The following is a 16278-nucleotide window of genomic DNA, read 5'->3' as shown; positions in this document are numbered from 1 at the left end:
ATGAAACCTGATTAGCCATGTAAACCATTTTGTGAAATCCTGCATTCTTTTTTTTGTTTTCTTTTATCACAGTTGCTTTGTGTACTTACACCACATAAATGCAAGTCTCAGTATATCCAAAACTGCAATATTCAATCAAATTATCCCCTGATATATGTCAGAAATGTCCTAAATGAATTTTGGCCCATATTTTCCTATCTGTGCTGTTCCAAATAAATGACCTGTGAAATCTACTAATTACAATGACTTCCAGTGAAGTATCAGTTAAGGGTCGGCATTATTACAGCAACAAATTAATCAGAAAAGCCAACCTTCAAGCTCATTCACACAATGACTTTAGTATGGAATGGCCCCCAAATGCCTCTTAATTTGCCTTTTCTGCATACTGTAGCTGTATCATATCATGGGACATTAAGCATATTTGAGCTCGCAGGACTGACTCAGTTGTGTTTTTCGATATTGAAAACAAATGTTTCAACTGGATGAATGATAACATCAAGGCAATAACAATTTCCTACTAGGCATGCTTGTTTAATGGCTTGCATAGTCTTTTGGCTTGTAAACATTGTCATCTTTATTGCTAACTGAAATAGGAGGGTTTTTTTTCCGACAGCTGATATTTTGTTTCAGTATTGTGAACTACATTTTTGGTTTAGTCTTCATGACCCTACATCTTCATCCTGAGAACAAAGTCCTTCTTTCCACACCACAAGGGATTGTATCACACATTGTCTCCAGTCTGATATTTCCTCCCTCCATAAAGTTGACAAGGTCCTCCGTAAAGCTGAAAATTCCTGAGCCTAATTATTTTTGAGAAATGACATACAATAAACAAGTAGTGGCATAGAGGCATGCAAGTTTCTAAGGTTCACAGAACTTTTTTCACCAGACAGAATGAAAAGTGCACAGAACTGTGAAGACTCCACCCTCAATTTCATCCAAAAATATTATTTTCCTTAGGTCTGTGAGTGCCTGCTTCCCAAACAAATTATGATTTCTGATAGTCTTGGAATAATTTTATAATTAGTATTTGCATAATTTATTTATAAATACATATAAACACTAATTCATTAATAAATGTCTATCTAAAATGTATAAATATAAATATTTTATATACATTTCTTTATAGTCAGAGAGGAGCAAGAAGATGCTGGTTTTCTAGAATGAACTATTTGTTGTCTCTCATTAAATATTACGGTTATATTCACAAAATGCTCACCTAAATTAATCGTCCTCTTCCCACAGATGTCCCTGTATGCCTACAAAGACATTGCTGTGGGTAGAGAGCCTCCCCTGTGCATGAAAAGTCAAGTGGCATGGAGGTGGACTGCCAGAAGGAAGAGTAGACAGCTCCCTCTGATAGCACAGCCTCTTGTGCCAGCATAAGCTCTTCTGGTAGAATAGGAAGGAGACTTATTTCACCCCATTCCCCCCTCCTGTTTGTAACTCCTTGAGCTATAAGACACTTATGGTTTGTAGGCGCAAATCTGAGACAGGGAGCTATCAGAGAAATATGTGTGGGTGCTTACTTGTTATAAATGTTATTTTATGTTTTCAGGAAAAAGTAAGAATTAGTAATCCAAATCATAAGTCAATTATTGTAGTTTACTTTAGGTTCATGTGCTTGTATATCTACATAATGCAATGTTGATGGGTACTCAAGATCAGACCAGCCGTTTCTTTTTTTTTCTTTTTAAAGATTGCAACTACATATAATCCTTTTTTATTTTCTTCTGGATTTTCAGGCTCCTGAGGCAACAAATTGCATTGGGCTGAGTTTGTTCATTTCACAGACTTCAGAGACTCCTCTTTAGGGCTTGGCAGGCAGGACAAGTGAAAGCTTAGATAATGGGGAGATGGCTTATCAGCTGTGTTGCTCATGTCATGGTTTTGGCTGATAGTGTAAAAATGATGAGGGGAAGGAAGCACAGTACAATTTACTCATTATCACTATGCCCCATGTTCTGTACTGCCAGACTGAAAAAGACTTGCATTTTCTTTAAGAATTCTGACTCTTCCACTTAAGTTGTTTGTCCCATAGTGAACTCAATGAGTGAAAGGGGGCTAGGTAGAAACCAGCAATTCTAGCAAAATTGCAGGTCTAACAATTGTGCAAGAACTTAATCTCAAGATCTAATTAAATAATAATAATCTAGGATTAGTAAATGATGTCATTCTTGACAGATTGTGCTGAGACCACATAATGAAGAAGGCATGTTAAGGAATCACTTTTTCTATACCTTGGTCATGAAAGCTGTGAAAGAGAAATAAAATAAAGATGTTCATCCAGTTGTACAACTGCTTGAAGAAAAAGAGTTGGATTTTATACTCTGCTTTTCTCTACCATAAGGAGTCTCAAAACGGCTGACAACTGCCTTCCCTTTTTCTCCCCACAACAGATACTTTGTGAGGGTCTGAGAGAGTTCTGAGAGGTCACCCAGTAGATTTCATGTGAGTTGGGAGGGAATCAAACCTGATTCTCCACACCGCTCTTAACCACTATGCCACACAAACAAATGCACAAGAGCTGTTGTGGAAGCTACTGTGAATGCATTGATAATTCTTGTATGAACTCTTGTGCAAGTAATGAGGAAGAAAACTACCAGACAGAGGCATACCGGGGGTAAATGGCACCCAAATTGTCTCCAGGATGCTCCCCAGCTCCGCCCCCTGATGCCCCCAAGCTCCACCCCCCTGCCCTCGACCCCGCCCATGTCACCATGGACATGTCTCCCCCCAGACTCCCCCTGTCAGCTGGGGTCCCAGCCGGCAGCCTGCTGTCTCTTCTGACCTCCCCTCCGGGCATGCCAGAAAAGACTGCAGTTGCGGCCTTGGAGACCTCCTTTTATAAGCACTGAGACCAGGGGGTGGGGCTTAGGGAGCAGGAAGGGGTGGGACTTCCTGCTCCCCAAGCCCCACCCCCGGCCTCAGTGCTTATAAAACCAGGTCTCCGAGGCCGGGACTGCAGTCTCTTCTGGCCTGCCCAGAGTTCAGAAGAGACTGCAGGCTGCCAGCTGGGAGCCCAGTCGGCAGGAGGGGGGAAGGAAGGGGGGAGTCCAGGGTGCGGTTGAGGGCACTTGGAGGTAGCAGGAAGTCCTGTGTGCCTCGTTGTTTTTGCATGCCTCGACTGATACGGACAGGTCCGTGAAAACGACAAGGCAGCAGGACTTCTTGGTCACATGGGGGGCTGATTTTGTGCCCCCCACGTGACCAGAAGAGTGGCGCCCGGGGACAAGCAAGGGGTACCCCTTGTCCCTATGTAGATACAGCACTGCTACCGGTAATAGCTGTTTTCCTTCTGCTCTTGGCTTATCATCAGGACTGTGTGTATGACAAATATATGTTTGCATGATTTAAAGCCTGCTAACACAAGGCCTGTTGGTCTGAAACTAATGTATACAAGAGCTCTATCAGAAGCCAACGTATGTCCTTAGAACTTGCCATGGCAGTTGGTTATTTATTAAAAATGTCATTTGGCAAATTGTCCATAAAAAAAAAACATGTTCCTTATTGCACATCATCTTAAATTTTCATTTAAATCCAGGACTTCCAAATTTCCCTCTCATGGGTAGTAATTTTATACAAGTTTAAGTAGAAACTATTCTGTCATATTGAGTAGATCATGAGTGACATCACCTTCCTAGACTTTCTGTCTTTCACACAAAATATATAATGTGATATTTTAATAGGAAACCTAAGCATAACGTAGCCAGTGTGTGACCCGTGCAGAACATCAGCATGGCAGAGATCAGTGAACTTGAACTCTGTTTTTCTATACACTGATGTTATACCACCACAGTAACAGAACTATGGGTGAGCTGCGCAAGTCTTTCCCATGAAATCATCTCACCTCAGGGAAATGATTTCTACCCATCAGAAGCAATATGAGATCATAAGTTTTAGTCCTGTATTCAAAACAGTTCCATAAAAATGACCAGTATGTTTAAGAGAACAGGATAACGATGAATTGCTGTAAATTTATTCAAATCAAATATCATGGTCATATGTTAAAAAAAAAGACTTGATTTAAAATATTCTCATCCTTTCTGCTCAACTTGTGTTGGTCTTTTTTTTTATTGTTTCAGTGCTGGAGTTGGCAGGACCGGCTGTTTCATTGTAATAGATGCTATGCTAGAGAGAATAAAGCATGAAAAGACTGTAGATATTTATGGCCACGTAACTTTAATGAGAGCCCAGAGGAATTACATGGTTCAAACAGAGGACCAATACATCTTCATCCATGATGCACTGCTTGAAGCAGTGACATGTGGAAATACCGAAGTGCCAGCCCGAAATCTGTATGCATATATTCAGAAGCTGACACAAATAGAAGTGGGAGAGAATGTCACAGGAATGGAACTGGAATTTAAGGTATTTAATATGTTGTTTCATCACAGTCTGGTGGCTATGAATTCTCCATTGTTTCATGGCTGTGTAGGAAAAGGTGTGGCTGGATTTTAAATTGTTGTGCAACTGATGTAGAATGGCCTGTGCTTTTGTGATTTCCCTACAGAAGATTGGTAGCATGTTCTAAATGGTTTCAGACAGAAGCCATGTTGGTGTGCAGTAGAACAGGTAGATTTGAGTAGCACCTTAGAGAGGAACAAGATTTTCAGGGTATGAGCTTTCAAGAATCAAAGCTTTTTGACAAAGGGAGCTTTGACTCTTGGAAACTCATAGCCCCAGAATTGTATTGGGCTCTAAGGTATGGATGGACCTAAATCTAGGTATTAAGTAGCTGCCTTAATACATGTACAGTTGGAACAGTTTAACATTGCAATAAGAGACAGGTTCTAAGTATATATTTTAGCAAGTAGCTAAAAGTTGCAAATGGCAAGTAATAATTTTTAAAAGAAGATGGGCCTCCCCATCCACAAGGTGAGGCAACTGGCCACAGTGCCACTGGAAGGGCAGATTTGCTCAGGAAGAGCAAATCCACTGGTGCGGCTGGTACACCACTATCAAAGCAGATTTGTCCGCCCCCCCCCCTTTGGAATGGGTTGTTAGTCAAGTGAGCCCATGAAATGATGTTTTCAAACTTCTCTAAATACCTTTTCTTTGTTTTCTGCAGAGGCTAGCCAGCTCTAAAGCTCACACGTCAAGATTCATCAGTGCCAATCTTCCATGTAATAAATTTAAAAATCGCCTTGTTAATATTATGCCATATGAATCCACAAGGATATGTTTGCAGCCCATCCGAGGGGTAGAAGGTTCTGATTATATTAATGCCAGTTTTATCGATGGATACAGGTATCCAATTCTTTGTACTTTACAAATTCATATTAAATATTTATCGGCCAATGTACAAATTGCACTTTATATTTCTTCTTACAGCAATGTATGTAGAACCCTCATTTTGACATTATCGTTTCCATTGTCATTTTACACATCCACAGAAAAAGGAGTCCAAGCCATAGCTTCTTATATCTGTATTGCTGCAGTTTCCAAGAATCGCAGCATGGATCATCAAACATTGCCAAATAGGTGTCGGAGGACCAGATGCTATAGGAGCATCTGTGCTAAATCATGTCGAAAAGTGCCTTTACCTGAAACTGCATTTATATAGATACCTTTGTTAATTATCATACATCTCCTTCTGAAAATGGGAAGTTGCAACATAATAGCTTGATTATCCTACTAAAAAGTCACAAATTGCATTAGTTCTGGAATTCTGGCAGTGCATCAGCAAACAGATTACCTGTGAATGTACCACAATTACCAACAGTGACTGTCTATTTACGCTACCATATTTATTGAATGTATGGCATGGCTTCATGTACAACCAATAGATTTGGCAATCACTACTTGCTGAAGAATAAGTATGGCCATTTTTCTTGAAAGACTTCAAAAAATGAACCAAACCATCCCATTCTTACCTTTTGCATTATGACTCAATAAATCTCACTTTTGCTTACATCATTATGCTACTGAAAGAGTTAATAAAGAAGCACTTTGGAGCTATAAGTCATAAACTCAATAGACTGTATGACAGTCAGCCTTGGATGCAAAATGGAGCTGTACTCCTAAGTGTTTCCTAAATGTTTTTTACAACATACAAAATTGAGCTATTAGAGTTGCATTAAAATTTAAATAGAATAAAGCCATAGATCACTTTTTAAATGGAGCATTTTCCTTAGAAATTTCTAACAATAAAACTATGCTATGCTTTGATTAAATCATATTTAATATGTTTTTAATGTGCTTAAAATAAATAATTTACGGCTGTACATTTCTTGGAATGATGTCACAGCAGAATGTTCCTATGCAGTAGTTAAGTATTGGTCATTTTTTTATTGATAAATGTCTATTCTCTTACTTTCAATATAGGCAACAAAAAGCCTATATAGCTACACAGGGACCTTTGGCAGAAACAACAGAAGATTTCTGGAGGATGCTTTGGGAACACAACTCAACCATTGTAGTCATGCTTACTAAGCTAAGAGAAATGGGCAGAGTAAGTACAAGGTCTATTTTAGAAAGTAAATGTAAATTTGCATAGAAAGTTGATGTTCTGCTGAATAAGAATTTCAACGAAAAGTAAGTCCATTGATTTCATTGAACACATTTCTGTTGTCACTGGCAATATCTGGATTTTCAGTTGACATTTAAATCTTCACCAGGCACAGTAAAAGAGGAAGTTAATACTCAGCTACTTACACATATGCAAAAAAAAGCATAGTTGAAACTAATATGTATTACATATATGCAATTGCCTATGGTTCTTTAACATGATAAAATACATTTGTTTTTTAAACAACTCATCCCAGAATCTTGTATAACACACTGAGATGCCAGTGGCAGATGTGTATATTGAAAGGACTTTTAGAGGTAGAAGGTTTGCAGAACCATTGAGACAGAACAATAATAATGGTTATTGTTAATCATATTAGATAAAGATTAGCTAGCCAGAAATTGGATTCATTATTGTGATGAAAGCTAATTTCTCTATTCTGTTATTTAAAATAACGTCAGGCTACAGGAGTTAGTTGCCTTAGAAGTGCCCATTACCAGACAGATGAAAGCACCGTAGTTTGTGTGGGCCTTTCGTGTTCTGATATTCTGATTTAGGCTTTTCCTAGTATCCCATCCTAACATTTAAATACAGGATAGTTTATGCTGATGACAAATCTTTCACCAGATAGCACTTTAAATAGGCCAAAAATATTTGTATCATTACAGTCCTAAGGAAGATTCTCCAGCTTTGAGTGCATTTTGTCTATGAATTTTTAGGCCTTTTCCCAGCATGCAAGGTCTAGACATTTCCATTTTAGCATTACGAGCTTTCACAATCTCCAGCAGAATAATTTCCATGACATCACCCTGACCCTCCCATCATATCCAGCCATTCCTCAGAAGGAGAGGACAAGGGTCTTTACATGAATCTGCCTTGCCAATTGTTACCTGACTCAGTCCATATGGACTTCATCAGGGGCTAGCCATTCTTCAGGAGAGGAAAAAAGAGAAAGCAAGACTCCTTCCAAAAGCCTGCTTTTGCCAGTTTCTACTTGCTATTTGTATTTGTTGCTTTTATTCATTTTAGGGAAAACAGGCAATTATGAATGAATGAGTTCATGTTAGAATCCTGGATGAATGATTTGCAGCAAACAAGTCCCACTTCATTGTTTTAGGATCTTGCTCTATGCAATGAAATGCGTATTCTGATATTCATTAGAGCACACATGGAGAAAGGCTTCCTATTTATATGTTGGTCTTAAAGGAGCTGACGTCTCTGTTCTTTGCCTTGGAGCATGTGCTAAGGTGGTTGACAATGCATTTATGAAATCGCTCTATCAAATCAGAAAGGTGTCTGATCATTGCAAAATCTTAGCATTGCTAAGTCTTTAGACCACAAGTACCTTTCAGATCCCAAAATTTCCATGGGACTTGATGGTCTAGTAGTTTTTATTAAAAACCAAACAACCAACCATTTTCTCACTTCGGATGCTCAGTGGTGCAGAAATACCCAGTTCAAAGAGCATGATGGAAATGTTTTCCTAATGGTGACCTACAGAACCTGCCTTCCTACATGCATACACAACTTTTTAACTCATGAACAATGATATTCAGTACAAATTGATAGATAGGAGTCAAGTCAAAATGTATTTAATACTATACTGAGAAAGCCATTCCAAGTAGGGTTGGAGATTCGGACAGTCCAAATCCGAATTTTTACCGAATCTGCACTGATTCGGACGGATTCGGATGAGCAGGGTCCGAATCTGAGCTGTCCGAATCCTAACAGATCCGAATCCATGGGATTCGGATCACCAGCCGGTTTCGAGCTGCTTTATTTTTTTGGTGTTTTATCAAAGCTTGCCTGTAGGCGCATTTTTTAAACATATCAGCACTCGAATTTTTCAGGGTATCATCAGGGGACTGTCTCTGATGAGGGTATCTTCCAAGTTTGCAGTGTGGTTTAGGCCAAAGTTATGGACCCGTGCAAAAGTGGGTAAAGTTCCTATCTCCCATTCTTCCAATGGGAACTAAGGAGATGAGGGCTACCCCTTTGAGCGGGTCCATAACTTTGGCCCCCCTGAACCAAACTGCACCAAATCTTGAGAGGGTATCATCAGGACAGCTCCCGATGATGATACACTGAACATTAATTGGTACTGATACATCTACAAAATGCATCCCCTGTAGGTACCCCCAGAAATTTGGTACAAGATCTCTTTGTTCTGCAGTGATTTTATAGCCGCATTGCTGTCAATAGGGAATTTCTGATAGAGGGAGAAGTGGAGTGCACATTTTTCATGGTAAACTCAGGGCCAAACTTTTCAGGGTAATCTTCAGGAGAGTCTCTGGATTTGATCACCATCCAGGTTTGGGGAAAACTTTACTCAGGGGGCAGTGGGAGATGGACCCTACCTCCTTTGGGTCCCATAGAATTAAATCCCCCTGAAGCAAAATGTACCCCCAAACCTGACATTGGTGTCATCCAGAGACTCTCCTGAAGATAAGCCCTGAAAGTTCTTTTGTGACCATACCTTCAGAAATGTGCACCTCGCTGCGCCCCCTCTACCAGAAATCTTCCACATTGACAGCAATACAGCTAAGTCATCAGAGAACAAAGAATCTTGGGCAAATTTCTGGGGGTGCCCGCAGGGGACGCATTTTGAGATGTATCGGCACCAAATTATCAGGGTATCATCAGGTGACTGTCCTGGACAGATGTTGCCCACCAAGTTTGGTGCAGTTTGGTTCAGGTATGGACCCCTCAAAAGGGGTGCAGAATCTATCCCCACATTGCTTCCAATGGGAGCTGATAGGATGGGGCTACACCTTTGAGAGTCCATAACCTTTGGCTCCCCTGAACCTTCAAACTGCACTAAACTTTGGGGGTATCATCAGTGACAGTCTCCCTGGATGATACCTCTGAAAGTTTCAGGTCACTAGCTTTAAAAATGCTGAGCCTATGGCGGTTTTCACCGGGCTCACTCACTCCAGCAGGCTTCCATGTGCAGGAGCCGTGAAACATGAAAAAACTGGAATTTTGTAGTGCTAGTGGCACTAAATTTCAGGGTATCATCAGGAGACTGTCCTGATGACAACCCCCCAAGTTTGGTGCAGTTTGGTTCTAGGGGCAAAGTTATGGACCCTCAAAGGGGGGCCTCTATCCCCCATTGTTTCCAATGAGAGCTAAGGAGATGGTGTGGCTACCAAACATCTTTGAGGGTCCATAACTTTGGCCCCCTAAAACCAAACTGCACCAAGCTTGGGGGTGTCATCAGGACAGTCTCCGATGATACCCTGATATTTTGGTGCTGGATATGTCTAAAAATGAGCTCCCCTGCAGGTACTCTCCAGGTGTAGTGGCCCTGCCCAAGATTCTTTTTTTCTGCAGTGACTTCTGCATTGCTGTCAATGGGGAATTTCTGGTGGAGGAGTTGTGGGGTGCACATTTTATCAAGGTACAGTCACACAATGGGCTCAAGCCTGGTATCTTCAGGAGAGTCTTTGGATGACACCATCCAGGTTTGAGTGAACTTTTGCTTATGGGGGCAGTGGGAGATGGACCCCACCCATGTAACATTGAACCCCTTGAAGCAACGGGTCACCAAACTCCGGATGATACCGCGAAGAGACTCCTCCTGAAGATACCCTGAAAGCTTTGTGGGTTTACCATGAGAAATGTGCACTTCACAGCCCTCCCACAGAAATTTCCAATTCGCTGCAGTTGCGCCAGCCAGCCACCAAAGCACAGCAATCTGGGCAAATTTCTTTGGGTGACTATAAGGGTGCTGTTTTAGAGCTACTGTCACTAAAATTGCAGTGGTACCATACAGGTACTATCCCTATAGATACCCCCCCCCCAGCTTCTGGTGAAGTTTGGTCCAGGGGGTCCAAAGTTATGGACTCCTTCAAAAGTGTAGCCCCCATTTCCTGTTAGCTTCCATTGGAAACAATGGGGGATGGGGCACCCCTTTTGAGGGTCAATAACTTTGCCCCCCCTGAACCAAACTGCACCAAACTTGGGGAGAATCATCAGGACAGTCTCCAGATGATATCCTGAAAGTTTAGTGCTGCTAGCTTTACAATTGCACCCCCTGCAGGCCAGAACGTGTAAAAACACCAAAAATTCAAAAAAATAATAAAACAGACCCGAATTTTTCGGATTTGCCCGAATTTTCGGGCATATCTGAATCGGCTATGATTCGGATTCGGGCATACAAATCATTTTATGCCCCAAAATACCCAAATCCGAATTTTACCGAATTTTTTTAGTATTGACCAACCCTAATTCCAAGCTAAAATTACAGCCCAATCCAGAGCAGAGTGAGACCTAACTGAGAAAGTGGCACAGCCCTGTGGCTGTGCAGGTGCCCACCCCGCTGGCACAAGTGGCAAAAGTGCTGGTGGAGGGAGAAGATGTGCGGGTGGGTACCATGCAACCCCATGGTGCCCAACCCAGAAACTGCTGCCATTCCTAGCCTCACCAGCACAGAAAAGTACACTGGCATGGCTCAGGGAGTTCCAGGGGGTGGGCCAGTGGTGGCGCTGACCTTAGTTGGCTTCCACTGCCCTCCCAGCTGACACAGCCAGACTGGGCATTCACCATGTTTTTCGTGGCATATGTCCATTATCCCCTGTGGGGGATTTTGGCTGGCTGGGATTTGGCCGTTTTGTTTTGAGCTGTCCATGCTGTGGAGAAGCCCTTTGGAGGCAGCGGGTCAACATTGAAATAGTGCAGCACCCTGCTACCCAAGGGGTCTGAATTGGGCTGGCTTTTATTAATAAGACAAATGGAATACTGTTGATGAATCAATTGATTCACTTTGAAAAATTAGGAGGATATAATTTAAAAAACAATATTAAAACTTCCAAAATAAATCATTTAACATTTGCAGAGTATCAATAATATTATCAAAGATAATTTTTATTAGAACCCCAATCAAAGAAAAATGATTCCAAAGTGCTGGATATTGTTCTCTCTGTTTATTTCCATGGTGCACACTTGCATACTTGATGGGTCAACTGCATATAAAATTTTTGTACCCATGGAAACAAATTACAACATGCCAAGAGAGGGGACATTGTGCAGGATATTTACATTCCAGAATATTTAAAATGTACCATTCAGAAAAAGGGGGCGGTGGCAAAGGAACATGCAGAAAAGCACCAGATCAAATAAAAATAACAATTAGGTGGGTGGATTTCCTTGACTCATTAAATAGACCCAATTTCCAAGGCAGTTGCTGTTACATGAATTCAGGCATAGTAACATAAATCACAGAAGAAAAGCCTGGGTGAGTTCTGCAGTGCCAGTGTCTAAAAATAGTCATGAGGAAACTGATATCAGGGTCGGGGAATATGTTCATCATGTTTTGAGTCATGATAGTTAAACTGTTCAAATTCACAGCATTGCCCCAGATGTGGTTGTCATTTTTAGCAAATACCATCATTATCTGATCAACTTCAGGTGGCCTTTGTAATGACACCTGGGTGACCATTTTGAAATTTCTGCTTTTACAGCACCATAAGCAAATGTGCCTGGGAGAACTAAGATCAAGAGACTTGCCAGTATGCTGTACATTTTTAGTTTGGTTCACACGATCCACTGATGAACAAGGGTTAGGGCCAACCTGGCAAGTTTGGAAATCCTCTAAAGATATTCTAGAGACATACCAATACCTTTTGAGCAAGGCTCAGAGTTCCTGCTCACCCTTGTACTTTGGGATTATTCCCCAGAAACTCTGTGTTGCCCATTATCTGGACCAACTTCTTAATCACAAACTCAGATGGGTATTTTCAAGAGCAAGATGCAATTCTTTTCCATCGTCACTACTTCAAGACCGGTTCTCAAACATCCCTCGGCATGATCGACATTGTTCTTTCTGCCCTTCGTACATTGACTCCCTTGAACACATCTTGCTCTTCTGCCCTAAGTTCAACAGCTTTAGGCTCAACTTCTCTGCCTTAACCCTGGTTGTGTTCTCAGACCTTACTACCAATGCAAAAATTATTTTTTTTGCTCAATAATCCTGAAGCTGAAATAACTGAAACTGTAGCCAAATTTCTACTATGCGTTTTAGATTAGGCTCCCTTCATTTCTGTTCACATCACTCATACAGTTCTATATTGAATTTACCCCTATTCTTTGTCCCTATGTTGTATGTTGTATATGCCTAACAAAGGTCTCTAAATTCTAAATTCCCTGTTGTTAAATATTGTTAAGCATTGGGGCTTTCCCCACTTACCATTTGTGGTGCACTACTCCCAGCGTGCTCCCGGCACGAGTGATTTATGCCGCTGGGTTGCGTTTCCCACTGCCCCGCGCAGAAGGTGCCGTTCCTTCAGCTCCAAAAATGATGCGCACTGAAGGGGCGGGAGAGCGGCAGCGTCGGGGCAGCTGCGTGGTTGCCGCCCTTGCAAGTGGGGAGCGCCGCTGGACCCCGCACTACTTTCCCGGAATAGCGCGCAGCAAATGATAAGTGGGGAAAGCCCCATTGTGGGGAAGTGGAGTGGACTATTTGGAATTTTTTTCCCTCCCTTTGTGTAGAGTGTTAGGTAGGGATGGATTAGTACAGCAAAGTGGGATTTCTATAACTTGTATTTTGTAAAAATTAGTTTTGTTACTTAGGCTTGCTGTTAGTCAGTCAGTCAGTCAGTCAGTCAGTCAGTTAGTCAGTCAGTCAGTCAGTTAGTTAGTAATTGTTAGCTTAGCTAGGTTTTGTCATTTGTATAGACCAGGGGTAGGGAACCTGCGGCTCGAGAGCCGCATGCGGCTCTTCTGCCCTTGCACTGCGGCTCCACGAGCCAAGCCGCCAGCCCCATCCTTGCCCGCCCTGCAGGCAGCAGGGCGGGTGCACCAACTGCCCGCAGTTGGCTGGGCTGCGCCACGGGCTTCCCCTCTCGCCCGCCCCATTGGAGCGGGGTGGGCACTTTCCCGGCGGCCGGCGAGGCCGAGCCACCGGTTTCATCCTTGCCCACCCTGCAGGCAGCAGGGCGGGCACACCAATGGCCCGCGGCTGGGTGTGCCGCGGGCTTCCCCTCTCGCCTGCCCCGTTTGAGCGGGGCAAGCGCTTTCCCAGTGGCCGGCGAGGTCGAGCCGCTGGCCCCATCCTTGCCCACCCTGCAGGCAGCAGGGTGGACGCATCCATGTGCTTCTCAGAATGAGCGGAGTAAAATGTAAAAAAACCCCAATATATATAGTGTTATCTTTATTTTAAATGTAAAAAATTATTTGCGGCTCCAAGTGTTTTCCACGGGAAAACGGGTCCAAATGGCTCTTTGAGTGTTAAAGGTTCCCTACCCCTGGTATAGACCCATGAGGAGATTCCAGTGCTTATCAGGCAGGTGAAGTCTGGCAATTGGTCCAGGGCAAGTGGAAGTCACCAATCGAGATATGGGAATGTTCATTCCTTGTCTGACCTGAGACCTATCCCAAAACATGGGGGTTGTGAGGGTGGCGTATCATACTCTGCTCCGAGCTTGATGTTGATAAATCAAGGTCCATAAATAATAAGACCTCTGTACTCCAAGAATTTTTTGTGGAACAGGATGTGGACCTTGCTTGTATCACAGAGATCTGGGTGAGGAAGAGGGTGACAGTTGAACTCCAAGAACTCACCCCCCTAGACTCTGTGGTCATCCATCAGCCATGTCATGCCTGTCCTTCATCAACTGCATTGGCTGCTGATTGAGTACTGGACTATCTTCAAGGTTTTGGTTTTAACCTTTAAGGCCATGCATGGTCTTGGATTCACATACCTGAGGGACCACCTCTCTCCATATTGCCTGATTAGATCCCTCCGCTCGTCAGAAGTGAATCTTCTGAAAATCCCCAGCCCAGAGGACCCCTGGCTAGCCTCAATGAGGGCCTTTTTGGTCTTGGCCCTACCTGGTGAAACAAGCTTCCCACGGAGATCAGGGCCCTGCAGGATTTTAATGAGTTCTGCGGGGCCTGCAAGATTGAGCTGTTCCATTGGGCTTTTCCATCTGGCCAGCCGGACTGAACCACCATTATGTTACATCTTAGCTTCCTGAACCCTTTTGGGGAATGGGTGGCCTACAAATCCAAAATAAAAATAAATGAACACTTTGAACAGTTTGTCACCTGCATATTAGGCTATCTAACAGACTGCAGTTGGGGGTCACAAGCATCATGGCACAGTCTCCAACTCCTTCAGATGACTTTGGCTGGAGCAAAATAAACAAATCAAGTATGACCATTTTAAGACTTGCAGCAAGCTGGTCATACAATCTTGCAAAGGAAAGTCTTTCACCATATGTGCAAGTTACCATTCTGGAATGCAACCCGCCTTTGTAGTGTCAATGTAAGGATTCTATGCAATGTTAACATAAAACTAAATTTTTCTACATACTTAGATGAACTAAAGACTTATATTAAAAAAACAGGCTTCCAAAACAGATCTTTGTACATTTTTCATACCACTAAGTCATCTTGGATATCAATGTTAGATTTGAATAGTGTTTAAAATAAATAAGTAAGTTTAATTCTAAATGCTCAGAATCACAAAACCATAAGAATTAGATAAGCATGTTAAGGGTCCAGTTCTATGGGCACCTTCTGGAGAGTAAACCACATTGACTGAGAGCGGGGGGGGGGGGGTGTATTTATGAATGAACATACGTAGTGTAGAGCTGTAAGCCAGCTGGCTAAATATAACACTTTGTTGTTTGAGAAGCCATAAAGAAAATGCAGTATTGTGCTTATGATACAGCTGGATAATAAAATTTAAACTATCACAAGACCAGCTAAAGGTTTAAGACATGTCTTTTTTATTTCTCCAGATTTCATCAGTACTCATTCTGCTAGACATAGTAGTTCTAGCAGCGTGTTTACAGCCTTAAACTTTATTAAGCTTCCTCAAACTGTTTCCAGAGGAATGAACCAGTTTGCAATAACCGCAGAATTATATACTAATAAAGCTTGTATCTGGGTAGTTTGGGGGGGGGGGGATGAACTCTGCCCCCACAGACATTTTTCTCCCAAATAAATTAATAATCTAACCCAAGCCTCTGAGATGTGTATTGGAATCAACATTTTGGCAAAGAGTATTGTGATTCCAAGTCCATGGATTATAGAATGGAATAAAAATTCTCTGCATTTTTAAAAGTATGGTGTTTTTATCCCTCAAGATTACTGAAAAATACTAAAAGGCTTGCCCTAATAGATCTTATGGTGCTGCCTTTGAGACAGTGTGGTTTATTCATATTTTGGGTTATGATATCTCATGTGTAAAGAATTTGTGAGGTGCAAAATATTGAAAAGGCAACAGAAAAACTTGGGTAGCAGATGAAAGAGCTGTTGATCAACACAGTTGAAGGGCAGTAATGTCCCGGAGCTTTCAGAAGAGATAAGATATAAAGCAAAAAAAAAAGTATTGGGGCTGGAAAATGAATGGAACAACAGGTAGAGGGTGTTAAGAGTCCTTAAATAAAGTCTGGTAGATGCAATGTGGAAAGATGTGTGAGGGGAAAACAGTGTCAGATGCAAGAGAAGTGGGGAGATGGCAAGGATCAGAAAGTTGGCAGAGGCATCAAACATAACAAGGACAAACATTTAATTGAGTATGGTTCACATTCATTCATATTAGTTGTGTGTTTGTTTTGTTGGAGAGTAAAATGTTTCACATCATTTGTAAAACTGGCATACAGTAAGCCTTGAAGTACTAAGTTACTGAGAAAAGAAGTGGATAAAAAGCTTGGGGAAAGGAAAATAAAGACTCTTTAAAGGTTTGTTCCAACACATATTAAAGATACAATTTCTCTAGTTTGGGGCACCTCTAGTAACTATGACTGGCAGTCTGATAT

The 16278-nt window shown here is 42.0% G+C and overlaps 1 protein-coding gene across 42 annotated transcripts in view; it reads left to right on the top strand.

The window, feature by feature from the left end:
* The window catches only part of PTPRD (protein tyrosine phosphatase receptor type D), a 1487793-nt gene that overhangs the window by 1452155 nt on the left and 19360 nt on the right, over positions 1 to 16278 (top strand). For all 42 annotated transcript variants that reach the window (XM_048502785.1, XM_048502811.1, XM_048502810.1 and 39 more), the window contains 3 exons: positions 4086 to 4371; positions 5072 to 5250; positions 6328 to 6454. In XM_048502785.1, coding sequence (XP_048358742.1) covers positions 4086 to 4371; positions 5072 to 5250; positions 6328 to 6454 — 592 coding nt within the window. The remainder of the gene's footprint in view (positions 1 to 4085; positions 4372 to 5071; positions 5251 to 6327; positions 6455 to 16278) is intronic.

This window comes from Sphaerodactylus townsendi, linkage group LG07 (genome assembly GCF_021028975.2).
Source record: "Sphaerodactylus townsendi isolate TG3544 linkage group LG07, MPM_Stown_v2.3, whole genome shotgun sequence".
Lineage (NCBI taxonomy): Eukaryota > Metazoa > Chordata > Lepidosauria > Squamata > Sphaerodactylidae > Sphaerodactylus > Sphaerodactylus townsendi.
The sequence above is the reverse complement of the archived record's forward strand: the minus strand, read 5'-3'. Positions and strand labels throughout refer to the sequence as shown.